At 37.4% G+C, this 13,798-nt stretch overlaps 2 protein-coding genes across 2 annotated transcripts in view; one reads left to right on the forward strand and one right to left on the reverse strand.

Moving 5' to 3' along the window:
- Positions 1 to 6,982, forward strand: part of LOC116379514 (VPS10 domain-containing receptor SorCS1-like) — a 40,941-nt gene extending 33,959 nt beyond the window's left edge. Inside the window, exons 24-27 of the mRNA XM_031841472.1 lie at positions 1,589 to 1,688; positions 2,071 to 2,179; positions 3,190 to 3,344; positions 5,174 to 6,982. Of these exons, the coding sequence (XP_031697332.1) occupies positions 1,589 to 1,688; positions 2,071 to 2,179; positions 3,190 to 3,344; positions 5,174 to 5,232 (423 nt within the window). The 3' untranslated portion in view covers positions 5,233 to 6,982. The remainder of the gene's footprint in view (positions 1 to 1,588; positions 1,689 to 2,070; positions 2,180 to 3,189; positions 3,345 to 5,173) is intronic.
- Positions 6,983 to 8,321: 1,339 nt separating this feature from the next.
- Positions 8,322 to 13,798, reverse strand: part of LOC116379525 (VPS10 domain-containing receptor SorCS3-like) — a 38,575-nt gene continuing 33,098 nt past the window's right edge. The window contains exon 27 of the mRNA XM_031841480.1: positions 8,322 to 10,222. Coding sequence (XP_031697340.1) covers positions 10,158 to 10,222 — 65 coding nt within the window. The 3' untranslated portion in view covers positions 8,322 to 10,157. The remainder of the gene's footprint in view (positions 10,223 to 13,798) is intronic.

Genomic DNA, 13,798 nt, shown 5'->3' on the forward strand with positions numbered 1-13,798 from the left:
ATGAGGAGTGAACATGTTTTGTAGTAATTGGGGTAAAGCAACCACTGGTGTGGTTCATTAAGCGACAACACACACAGAGAACAAGAGGAATATGTTTCGTTATTAGCATGCAGGCACATAGGACCCATCTCATCTCATCTCATATAGCTCCATAAGACATCCTCCTCATTTAGTTTTTGAGTAAACCCTTTTGATTCCCTGCAATTCCCACACACACACTCACACACACACACACACTTTGTTTTGCAATCCCCCCCTAAAGAGTAATGCACAATATCAACACTAGAGGGCAATGTCTTCCCGTGTAAAGGGACTAAAACAGCATCCATCAGAGCACTAAAATATTACTTACAAAGCATCTCGTACATATTGTCGACTCACTGCCACCTTTTAGAAGTTTGGAGGCTTGCCTTAAACTTGTGATGACAACAACAAAACCATAATCAAGTTCCCATGCTTCATGGTTGTTATTATTATTCTTCAAAACTAATCTCTCAACATGGTATGGAAAGCTATCAAATATGTATACAAAACAATAAAACAGCGCTGCTTTTTAAGCACCAACTAAACTAAAGCTAATTTATTCATCATAAGGGATAGGAGGACCTCAATGTATCACAAGTAAACATAATTTTGCTGGCTCACAGTCAGTCTTGAACTAAGTTAATAGATATTTAATTACATTGATGCATCATATAATTGGCAGCATCGAGAAAGGAGACAAACTAGGGCAGGCGGCCTGGATTGGGAATTAAAGAGATGTATTTATCTAAAGCCTGTCTGATTACCTGGCAGAACCTCACAGACAATAGGGTAATAAATCTTCAGTCCACCGCTCTCAGCTCGAGTGAATGACTTGCAACGTGGATGCATTAAGTGAGCATGTGCCCACACCCACACACATGCATGTAGTGAGTGTATGTGTGGTGCAGCTTATTAAAATGTGTAATAGATTTACTGACCCTGATATGCCACTAGAACAAAAAGTAATTATTCATACTGTGTAGAGCAGTCTAATTTTAACCAGTGGAAAGATTTTAGAAAGAGCAAGATGGAATTAGTGAGGCATGGCTAAGGACTCAAATGGGTTCTGGGAAGGCGTTTTGGTCTCCTGTTAAATGATTGCTTCATCTAGGTGTGAAAGCAGGGGAACTTCAGGCACTTCAGGGAGAAAAATTAATTTTCTGATATTAGAACATACTTTGATTTCCAATAGCTTTGCCTCGCTGAACTTCAAATCATTAAATGGTATCTTCTGGAAATACTGAACAAAAACAGGTAAGAAATTTGGTTTTGATCAAAATAGCAATACATTCTCTTTTTAAAATCTCACTGCCACACCGATAGGGCCGCCCTTTTACCTGACGGGGTTTCCATCGCCATTAAAATTCTGCCGGGTTTCAGTGCAGCAGGTTTGGTTTTCCGTGTCATATCAACGTTTGCTCCTCTTTAGAAGGAAGCAAAAACTCTGATTCATAATTCAGGCTGTTAGATGAAATGACTGTGGTTGAAATATTGATGACTGTGGAATATTGCTGTGCAGCCGCTTCTAACTGAGTCTTCTCTGCTCCATCACCCCTCCTCATAGCTTTCTCAGGTTCTGCTAAGTGCTTTGAACCAAGACCTCATCCAGTTCACACTCAAACCGGGGGTGCAGGTGAACGTGTACGCCACGCAGCTGTCTCCAGGTGAGCCTGCTGCCTCAGCCACACTCCATCCCCGAACAAATGGAACTCTGATCCCTTTTTAGGAGAGAGTTGCATTTCAGGTGGTTGTCACGCCAGACTTTGTGCCTTCAAGTTTCAAGGTGAAGATGAGTAGTAAGTCTACAGGTTTTGAAATGTAGTGTTTTAATTGTATTATTGGTGTATTGTTTGTTTTTAATATATATAAACTCCCTGGAGAGCAGTATTGATAGTGAAGGGCTTTTCCTGGATAAAGTGTACTTCAGAAGAGAAAGGCAAAGAGTTGATTGGATAAAAGCATCATATGAAATAAAAAAAAATGCATTTATCCTCAGTTGGCCTGCATGTGCACTCAATTTTTCTTTCGTTTTTTTCTCCCTCAAAGCTCCTCTTGTGGACAGCAGTGATAGTGGCCACAGTGGAACTGCAGTCATCATGCTCGTGTCAGTCGTACTGATGGGCTTGGCTGTCTTTGTTATATATAAGTTTAAAAGGTACAGTATACTGGATAGAACTGGACTTGTGTGAAGATCAATCCTCAGATTTTCAGGAGCAGGTATCCATGATAAAATAGATTATTGTTGTTTGTGTGTTTGCATAACGACCCTGTTCGGAGTCGGCCCCATTAACTACAAGCATGCATCTCACTCCTAACTCCCAAAACTTTCCAGAAGTATTCAGACTCCATATATCTCTGAGTTATGGACACCCGTGACACAATAATAGCTTGAGGAATAAGACAATTCCCCTCTGTCTCAATCTGCAGAATATTACAGGGAATGACAGTCTAATCAATTCCCACAGAGTGCTGAATGGCTGTCAGAGGCCTGCAGTTATCAATATTCATCTATCTGACAATGTGAGGGTTGACCTTTCGGAAATGCTAAACACAGCCATCCAAGGTGAGGCATACTCTGCAGAAAGGCAGGAAAGGTTGAGGAGATAAGCCCTGAGACAACATATATTATACAGTGAGGGACATACAGTAAATAGCATCCTCTGCTGCAGGTAATCCCATGCCAATCATAAAGGAATGGTTTAGTTCCTCTGTAGTTTGCAGGGTCTTTCTCATTATGAAGTAAAACATTACTTAACTTTCACTTTCAAGATCTTAATTACAACATTAAGAAATCAACTTTTCATTTCCAAAGCTGCCTCAAATGTCACCGCACCAGCTGCGGCACAAAATCACAAGGGGAGACTCTGAAATTAGAAATGCAAGATGTTAGTTTTTAAGTGGAATTGTGGGTGCATCTGAGGGGATGAAAAATTGATTGAAAATGGAGGTGAACAATATGAAAGTGAAAGAGCAATGCCCAGTGGAATGTGAAATGCCCTAGTTTCCAGCTTTCAAGCAATCCTCTCCCATCCTGAACAGTTAAAAATAGTGTGTGACACATTATGCTTAGTGGAAGCATTAGTGAAACAGACCTGATGGCAGGTTTCCATTAGCTTTGCCTTTTTTTAAATCTTTTTCTTTTTTCCCCCACTGCATGACCTACAGGAAGATCCCGGGCATCAACACATACACAGCAGAGCAGCCTGACAAAGAACAAGAGGTCATCCCGACAGTGACCTCCATAGACGTCCCAAACCCTGAGGGGGACAAGCTGACCTCACTGGATCATGTGGATGTACAGTTGGACTCAAAAGGCAGAGGTAATTATGTTCCTCCCTTTAAGCTACAGCTATTTTTTCTCGTTGTTATTTTCAGATTTGTATGTTGAACAATGAGGGTCTATTCTTGATGAAGTGTTTTATTCTATCATGTGTCAAAGTAAGTATTCGGTCTGTGGTATTGCACCTAAAAATAAGTTCAGGTTATCGCCACCTGCACTGTTCTCAATGCAACAAATGTTGTCTTTGTGTGTGCTGGTCATAAAGACTGCAGCGCTAGCTAAAATGTCAATTCATCCTAATGACAAAAAAACATTTTCTTTAGTGGTAGTTGGTGGTAGTGGATATATTTGCCAAGGTTTAGAGATATGCAACTATTTCATTAGTATAAAGTCGTTGCTTTAAAAACTGTTCACAGTGACACATAATGAGTAAAGCCGTAAACGGTGACATTACACTTCTATCACTTCAGTTGAAGCCCATATTCTTTGCATGACAAATACAAGGATGCTCTTCCTGTTCCGCTGCATGTCCTAGACACTTGTCTTGTGTTTTCCTTGCTAATTGGCAGAAACAGTGATGCACTGTGTTTTGGAAATGTAGTTATTATTCTTGTTAATTAGTACAAACGACTTCAAATTAGCTATTCACATACAAAACATTTATGTCAGCCAGTGACTTGGAGAACATAGATGAGGAAAAAAACAACCTTTAACCAGGATAAACTTTAAGCTCGTAGCTTTTCTTTTCTTTGTGCTGCTATTTAATGCTCAACTTGTTTTGCACATGAATATATATTGTTTGAGAGTACGTAGAAGTACATATAATGTTAGAACTGATGATTTTCTTTTTGCTTTGTGTATGATTTAATCAGTAGTTATATTTGAATCCATGTAGGATGGGCCAAATGTTTGGCATGACAAAGAAATACAAAGCAAACTTCCTAGAAGTGCAATCAATTATTTATGTTCACTATTACTCTACCAGACCACATACTGCAGCATTCACTCCCATAAACCACTTACAGTTTGACTATTGCTCTGAAAATGTTCATTGCCATACCAAAATTGCAACAGTTTGATCAAACATATGGCTAATGTGACCGTACCTTAACCTGAACATTGTTTGTGAAAAGACTTGTTGCTGTTACATTTCTGAAATGTAATTATTTTAATGCTATGAGCCCCACACAAACAACATGTAATTCACCCCCTTTGTTTTTGAATTGTGGTATAAATCACAGAAACAGATATCCCACCACCTAAGTACGTAAAACCAAAACAATTCAAATAGGTGTAGTTATACATATAGTTACATATCACAAGGGTTAAGTGAGAAAATGTTTATTTGTTTTGTGTGAATTGACTCTTAAGTACAGTAAATAAAATTGTCAAAAATGTCGCATGTTAAAAACTGCACCGCCAAAGAGAAACAGTGGTCTCAAGTTGAAGATACATGATATTCGCTTATTGTTAAGTACTGATGCTATTCCCCCTGCCTCCGTATTATCATACACGAGATACCAAGACACCGTTATTATTATGTGCAGTATATTTATGTATTTGTCAGCCTGAGTTTGTCACAGCAAGGTATTAGTATTCACAGGTAAGTGAAGCACAATCTAGTGCAAGCTAAAGTGATGAGAATGTCTGGGTGAATTATTTGACCCAATAAAATAATTAGTGCATCAGGAAAGTAGCGGAGTGGTGAAAGCATTTTCATCAAGAAATATCTATGAGGTTCCAGTTGATTTACTTCTAAACAATCGACCCATCCAAGATAAATGTGTTTGCCTGCAAAAAATACACCCGTATGCAAATCGATACATAAAATTCCTCCTCTGTGTCTCTCTTTTTTTTCTCCCTTGTCAGGCTACCTGCCATCTCACACTGACATCAAGCTCTCTGATGAAGCGCCCCACGTGTTTTAATGTTGCGAGTCTATGACCAACTCGAAAGCAATACATCTTTTTTGGCAGTTACTTCCAGCAAGCTATGAAACCACGGTCACAATGAATGGTCTCGAGTGTTTCGCTACCCTTGCATCGATGGACCAGTTCACACTGTGCTGCCTAATCCCTCTGAGGAGACTGTACAGATTTATACTTGCTTCTTCAAAGGGGACACTTTTTGACTGAAAATACTTGTATTTTTGCAAGGACATTGATCTTTTTATGTAAATAATGTACATCCATAATGGGAAAAGTAAAAGTTATTTGTCTCAGCTGGTTACAGCTGCGTCTGCCCAAATATGAAAATATCACACAGCTGGGCAGATGTGATGTATAATAATATCCTATGTTCCTATTTCTGTTCTCTGGGCTTGTGTTTGTGAAGTTTACTTTAAATAGCTTATCTGATTAAGACAGTGAGGGAAGCAGATTCATTAAGCTCTGTACAATCAGTAAATCTTATCACCAGATTCTCATCAAATGAAAGCTTGCAATATCCAGGAGATGAGGGAGGGCTCCTTGTCCCAGATCTGTGTATTCCATGAAGCCCGTCTCTTTGCCGCTCAAAATGTTATAAATGTCACAACAAAAATAACAACAGAAGATTAAAGGGGAAATATACTAGTCTGTTATATACAGTAGACGAGACACTGAGCAATCCCTCTTGTGTAGGAGACTCAAATAAGTCATTTTAGTGACAGTGGAATGGAAGCCAACATGATTAATGTCAAACCTACTTTAGACAGATTATTCACAAATTTCCAATCTAAATCATGCATATGGATTATTTGTGCAGCGGAAATCTTACATTTGATTGTTTTACAGTCAATTCGACTTGTTAAACAACGCAATGACTTTTAAACTTGTGCTTCGTACATATCTGTTGCCCAGAGCATTTCTTGTACATTCTGGTTTCTATAAATAGAGCTAAATGTAAAAACTTAAGAATAATTCCTGTGTTACCAAAAAAAAAAGCTATGGTTACAGCCGCAAACACATACTGTGATGTAGTGAAAAGTGCTAGATCTGTATTTTAATTAACTACTTATTTGTTTAAGATTCATTAGCTATTTGTTTGTCTGATGTACCACCATGAAGTTAAAAGACTTGAGCTCCTTGACACAGTTACAAAACATTTTTCATGTTTTTCTTTGAACTGAGCATCACTGTGAAGGTTACAGGAAGTATGGCAACACTAAAACCACACCAGGATTTAACGGAAACATGTTCTCATTTGACACCTTTTTATTTATTCTGGACTGTTTATCTACCACTATGTTACCAGCATCTCCACCTGGCATTTCCTCAGGAGCCGGCGGTCTGTTCTAGGTTTGCCCCCAAGGACTCGGCGCACAAAAGGCTGCGGATTTGTTCATCTCCTTCGCTGCAAGGGACACGGAGATAGAGAAGACGTATCTCCTGTCAACAAGGCTCAGCCTACGCACAGAGCTTTGGTCAGCCGCTGTCTCTTTGGGATAAGTACTGAAGTTCTTCTTCATCCAACTTTTCTTTTTAAGTATTGTCAGCATCATATGTCAGTGAGACAAATTAACTGGAGGCTTCTCCATACTTCTTTCCTCCAACCCTGCGATTGAGCCTGAAGCATAAATAAACTCTTTCTCGTCGTCAGGCGAACGCTGTCTCTCTACACCGATCATCAGAGAGTTTTTGTCGAGTCCCAATAATAAACCTGTGAATAGGACTGTAAACATATTTGCATGATGATTCCCCCCCCCCCCCCTCTTTCAAGATGGTAAAAATGTGTCTTAATTAGAAAAGAAAAATGTAATGTGAACTGCAGTATTTTCCATTTCTCAAAGGCTGGACAGCTCATTCATTACAAGCGACTTGCTGTTCCTGTGTTTTTCATTTGATTTCGCAGAAGTAACCATGGTTGCAGAATAAAGCAGAAACTAAACATTGATGCAGTGTGGCAGATTGTTGAACTCATTTCCCCAAAGCATAAAGCGCTTTATATATTTTTGCTGTCTGTTAAAATCCATGTGGTTCACTGCAGCATTTAGTTGTGTTTGACCTTTGATTTAGTCAATTTCATAAAGGGCGGAGCTATGACTCAAACTGGTAAGTTTGATCGACGGGCACCCTCACTCGAATTTGTTGCTTTTTTCTGCTTTGTCTCTAACAAGTGTTGCTTAGCACACTCAAAGTTTCAGTTCATCCATTTGCATGATACAATAGGGCCGAGCAGGAGGACAATGAAAGGCAGCAAGTAGCCTGGAGTGATTCTAATGGGCTAGTTCCTTGGCTCTCCCACTGTGCAACAAATTAATTATCCCCTCTCCAGGAAATCGACACACACACACACACACACACACACACACACACACACACACAATCAAGGAAGATTTTCCCAGAATGGGTTGCACCTTGAATGAAAAATGTCCCACAACAATAACCCCACAGCAATATTGTGTTAGCCACAGTGTGAAATTGATGAGCATGTTTCCTTTCATTGAGTGCTACATTAGTGTCTGGCTGCAGCGAATCATCCATTAGGGATTGTCACCGTTCAATTTGATTGTGCACCGCCGAACATCCCAGGGCAGTTAGAGAAAGGCCTCGGTGTTAATTCAGACTGAGAGCAGGACCGAGAATAAGACTCTCGGGGCGTTGATGACTGTTGGGAGTGATGGAGATTGGTGTGCGATATGAAGCTGTTGAGGTGGCAAACAAAATGCAAAACAAAGGGACAAGGGCCTTGTTGCTGCATCTTTGTGCGTGAAGAATCATTTCAGCCAATCAGCCACACAGTTCTGCCCTCCAAACCTTTCTGTCTCTTTGCCATTTTAAAGTGAAAGGCTTCTTTTTTTTTCTAACTCGGAGAACAGAGAATGAGCAATACTAACGGCAGTAGTTCTTTACAAAATCGTCCGTTCCTCATCATCCAACTACTGCCTCAGTAATTGTTCCCATTAAATAGAAACCATCTGTAACTGGCAACTTGAGTGATAGAGGTAAAATGAAGCTCAGTCAAAGTGTCGGATTGGAATCTTCACATGGGTGTTATCCCACTTCTGCCCATTAAAGCTGACTTCAGAGCCTCTGAGGGATCATTAAAAGTGTAATGCTGAGACTGATGTGCTGGCTGCTACAAGGCACCTGACTTTCAGATAACACGCGCTTCATGAATCTTGTTTTCAGGTTTATGTCATGACAATGCAGACATTTCTCATTCACTGGCAGCCAAAGAAATCTGTCTTCGCATCCTTCCGCCAGGAGACAAGAGTGTAAACTATATTATATTCTTACATCTTCCATTTCAACAGAAATGTTGGGTGCATGCATAATAGATACACATGATTCAATATAAAAATACATTTATTTTTGAACAATTTAAAAATGGCAATTTGTTCACAGTAAGAAATATGATTCAAAACAAGACAATTTATATATCAGACAAAAATGAACAATATCATAGATCATGCACAACTTTTTGCATTTGCACAACTAGACTATTAGACAAGGTGTCAATTATTTGTTTAATGAAACTTTAAAACCAATAATGATTGTGTGCGTGTATATACATATACGTATACATATATATGTATACATACATAAAGTACTTGCTCTCCCTAATATATTATATCTTTTATCACAGATTATTAGGGCATGCTACTGGAAAAAAAATCTAACAAATGAAAAAGATGACATACAGTTTGTTGTGAGACTGAAGTACATAGAAACATACTAACCTACTAACTGTTCAGTAAGTCAACCTTACATTAAAGTAGGATGATGCTACTGTACATTCCTTTACATTCCTTCTCTCTCTATGTACAAGTTTACAATATTTCTCCTTCTAAGGCCATACGTTCATGTTCAACGTCACATTTTCCGTTGTGTACCATCATCTGATGAGTCATTTAAAGCACCATGTTAACTTACAAAGCAAAACCAACTCCATATTCCTTTCCGATATTCCTTTCTCATGAGCATTCACAACAGTCAGATTTTGACATTTCTAATATAAATATTCATTAGTGTATATTTACAACTCAAAGACCTCTAGTTATAGGGCGGTAAATGTTTATCCAGAGCGTGAATGTGGTTTATTAAACATGAAATGATGACTAAAGTTATCTATCAATTATATATATTATATTATAAGGAAAAAGGAAAAAATGTAAAAACAAAATAAAAAGGTTACGCTTGAGAAATGTTATAGCCTTCTCAGTTCAATGTGTCTGTTAGAGGGAAACATTATCAACAAGTACTGTAATATTTCATTTTTATTACATCAAGTGTGTTCATCATTTTAAGCCCTACATCATGATAGTCCTTAACGGCCTAAATGTCCTTATAGTGAGTTATGTTCATTCTCTGTCATTCAATGCAGAATTGAAAGTAACTTTTTAAAAAATCTATACATATACAGTGAAGCCTATACATTATGTCTCTTGTACTGAACTGTTAATTTAATGGTACTTTTCTCATTTCACTGTTTCTTATAGATTCTGAGGTATATTATTTGAAGAACTCTGTTTTTCCTCTGCTATTTTCCTCCCAATTAACACAAATGATGATATGTCACAGGCGGTGACGCATTCATCAAAAGTACACAATGGCAGCTGAATATCCATGAAATAGATGGCGTTAATGTAGAGCCGGGAACCTTGAGGCTAATTGGACATTTTTTTTCTGGCTAACTTTATAAGCCATTTCCAGCAATTCACCGCTAGAGACCCTAGAGTCTGGCTCGGTGGATTGATCTTCATCAAGTATTGTAAAGATGCTTACTCTACCCATGTGGGTTAAAAACATGACTTTGAAGGATAGCAGCTATCACAGTGGAATGTGTATATAAAAAGAAAACAATGCCAACAAAGCAAACAATTTTAGCACAATTGTAACACAACAATCTGTACTTACGCAGTAACAGAGTCTTAGACGTTTGAACAGTTTGGAAATTCCCTTGTAACAATTCTCTCCATATTTCTTCCAATTCCTCCTGAAAACATGCAAACGAAAAATAAAAACAGACTAAATAAATGGACAATCAACTGCTTAGACATTACATGCACATCACACGTTGCTTCGTTTTGAGGATATGATGATGAAAGAGACTCTGCAAACACAACTTCTTTTATATTTCTGCTTTGCCTACATGACATTGGTTTTGGGGTCAAGGAATAACTGCCTTTAACATCAACCAATCAACACAAAATTCAATCTTGTGTTCCATCGTATCTTTCCACTTGGAGATCAAATATTTTTTATACGCTTTTACACTTAATAATGAATTCATCAGCCATGCATATTGGCTGAAAAGCCCCCTGTTGTCTCAAAGGAACATGGCTTCGTTAGAGCAGGGCTGAGCTGGTGATGGAGGGCTGATAAGATAGGATCGCCTTGACAAGTGGGGTCGTTCAGATTGTGCAGACACTGGCTTATTCAAAGGTGGTACTTTCATGTCTCAACTCTGTCAGTAATTTCAATTTGGTGATTTGTATGAAGCTGCTTGGAGCCAATTTCATGTTCACCTGTATAACTAATAACCTGGCAGTAAATAAATGTATCAAGGAAAAGATCCGGCAGTTAGTTCAGATTTGCCAAAGAAAATATGAGCGTATTTTAAGACTAAAATATATGTAGTCTGTAGTAAATTTGTAAGGTAAAGGATATGGGGAGTTTAGAAGTTTAAAATTAAGATCTGAAAGAATACAATTTAAGATTGAAATATCTAATGCTGAAAAAAACGTTACTGTATCACACAGAGAGCTAAGGAAAGAGACTTGCTCCTAAATTTAAGAGAGTTAGAGGTGTCCATATTTTAACTGAAGATAACTACATTTTTGGCCACATTAACATATTTACCTTATATGTTGATTTGGCAAACTAGAAAACAGCTGCTTATTTACCTATCCAGCCGTTACGGAGCAACATTATTATTCATTTATAGTTGTGCTTCTAGCTACCTGACGAATGCAAGTCCAACATTCAGTCTCTTTAAACTCTGTTTTTGATCTCTCTCTACCAACTCCTGAAAAAACATGTGTCTCTTTAGCTGCTAAATGCTTCACTATGTTCACCAGCCAGTCTCTTACCTTTTTTTCTCAACCAAAACAACACTATGTGAGTAGTAAGGGCAAACGAAGCAGTAAAGATGCAGGCAACAAAATCAAAACAATGCACAGAAACTGTAGCTCTGGAAAAGCAGAAGGGAGCTGGAGATTCAGGTGATTCTCTGTAGGTTCATCACTATGAGCGACCTCTTCCACATTATCATTTAATTCCTACATTGTTTGTCTAAAAATATCATTTATAGTGCATGAGGGATTTCACACAATTAAAAATGTAAATTACCAATGTTTGTATCACTGAATAAGGATTTTTTTTAAAGGAATAAACAGTGAAAGAGATTTAGGCATTAGTGCTTGTCTCTGATTGGCTATTAATACATATAATTAATGATGCGATTACTTGAGAGTAGCTCCAAGTAATACGTTTCTTGTTAAATGTGTTTTATTCTTCACACTCAACTAAGAGCTTTTTTACTCCTAAGGTAGCTCTTCAATGTAAAAATGTAACTTTAAGTGAAATACTTGCATCACACTACCCTTCATTCAAAAAAAGTGAACTTCTCCCTTAGTGCATGAGCATCCAGCGTCATCTAACAAGAGTGATGTCTACCAAAGAAGTAGATTATGTAAATAACACTTCTTTAAATAGAATTAATTTGTATTTCTCACATTGTGAAATACAACTACATCACTAACGAAACCTGTTCAGACAACCTCCTGCATTGTGCTGAATTTATTTTACAGCTTGAGGCCATGTGAGCTGTCATGTTAATCATTCAGAACCAATTTGTAATCACATAAATCATTACATCATTACATTAAAATTTTCATTTTAATATGCAACGTCTTATTTTAAATATTCGAATCTTCATCTCTACCTTTATAACTGTGAAACCTATGGCCAGCAGAATCTGCCTTTTCTATGTGCTTGTAAAGCCATTTGGACTAAAATGAGAACACGTAAAATCACTGAACCCAGACATTAATTAAATTAAAACTGGTTAATGTTTTTCCACTGGTAGGGGGCTTTTTTCATTGGCTGGAGCAAGACCTACCTAACAGCAATGAAAACATATGTACTTTATAAAATATATTTCAGAGGGATACGCAGTTTATACTAGGCATATTTCAAGCACAATTAAATAAACATATTGAATTATTCACAATGTAATCGTGAATAATGAAGCCAATGTTCACAAAGGATGAATGATTACTGGACAGGGGCCTGAACTGACAAATGATTGATCATAATATGCTGTTGTAAAATGGATACAACAGACTTGTATCCCCAGCCCAAATCAGACTGCATGAAAATCAAACCAAATTTCAGAGCATTAATTAAACAGCAGGTTGTAAATTTGATCTAGCGAGCCACAGATCAAAAGGTCCCATGCGGATCTGCCCTTTTGTAAATAAACATTTTTCGAAAGCCACCAAAAAGGAGTTGATTTGTTTCAGATCAGCAAAGACTTGTAAAAGTACAAACAGCTGAGAAATGAAGAATAGCCAAAGTGCTGAGCGACCAGAAAAGCAGCCTGCAGCCCACATGTCTTTGTCAGGAGTACTGCAATGCTACTTTTGTCAGATAATCCAGTGTCTGCAGGGACTGGGTAGTTGTCATCTAAAAGACATGACTGTGGATGTCAGCCAGAGCAATCAAAAATGTAACTTGTCATCGTGATATCTGGTTACTGTGCTGCAATTGCTTGTGGTGTTCAATTTCCACATATATGACACATTGCATTGATACAGAGGTTCTAGTACCGTAGATGTGTGCTGCACTTTAATTTACAGTTGTTTAGATAAAACTGAAACCATGTACTTTGTGTCTACACCAAAATACAGTTACAATGTATTGAAAACAGTGTTTATTGTTAATCAGTGTCAGTCTTTTACAATTACAGTCATCCTTTAAATCCTGTATTAGAGTCAGTGAGCATTTAGTATACCAATACAATTTCCTTAAAATGTCATAACATAGTATAGTATGTCATGAAAATGTAATTAAAAATAAGGAAGCATAGTTTGTCAAAAGAAGTTATGATATAGTATAGTATAAAAAATCATAGTATAGTATGTTGAAAAAAGTCATGAAAAAGTCATAAAAAGTAATCGTGTTGCATGTCAAAAAAAATCCATAGATTATGTTGAAAAAAACGTCTTCAAATAAATGTCATGAAATGTTTGCTATAACAATGTCAAAGTACACTACGTATGTCAGAAAACTGTCACATTAAAAATTTTCACTGTATAGTATGTAATGAATATATCATGTTATCATGACATGTCATAAAAATGCCATAAAAAAGTTTTGGTATACTAGTCGTCAAGTCAGAGTGTTGTCTGTCATAAAAATGTCAAGAAAAGTTATATGTAGTCATATTGTCTGTCATGAAGATGTCATAAAAATGTCAAAGTATATTATGCCATTGAAATTTTCAAAAAAGTATACAGATTTGAATATTCTTATTTAATTTAGTCTCAGCAATCAAGGGCCATCACAC

The sequence above is a fragment of the Anarrhichthys ocellatus genome, unplaced genomic scaffold (assembly GCF_004355925.1).
Source record: "Anarrhichthys ocellatus isolate YVR2014 unplaced genomic scaffold, GSC_Weel_1.0 scaffold3, whole genome shotgun sequence".
Classification (NCBI taxonomy): domain Eukaryota; kingdom Metazoa; phylum Chordata; class Actinopteri; order Perciformes; family Anarhichadidae; genus Anarrhichthys; species Anarrhichthys ocellatus.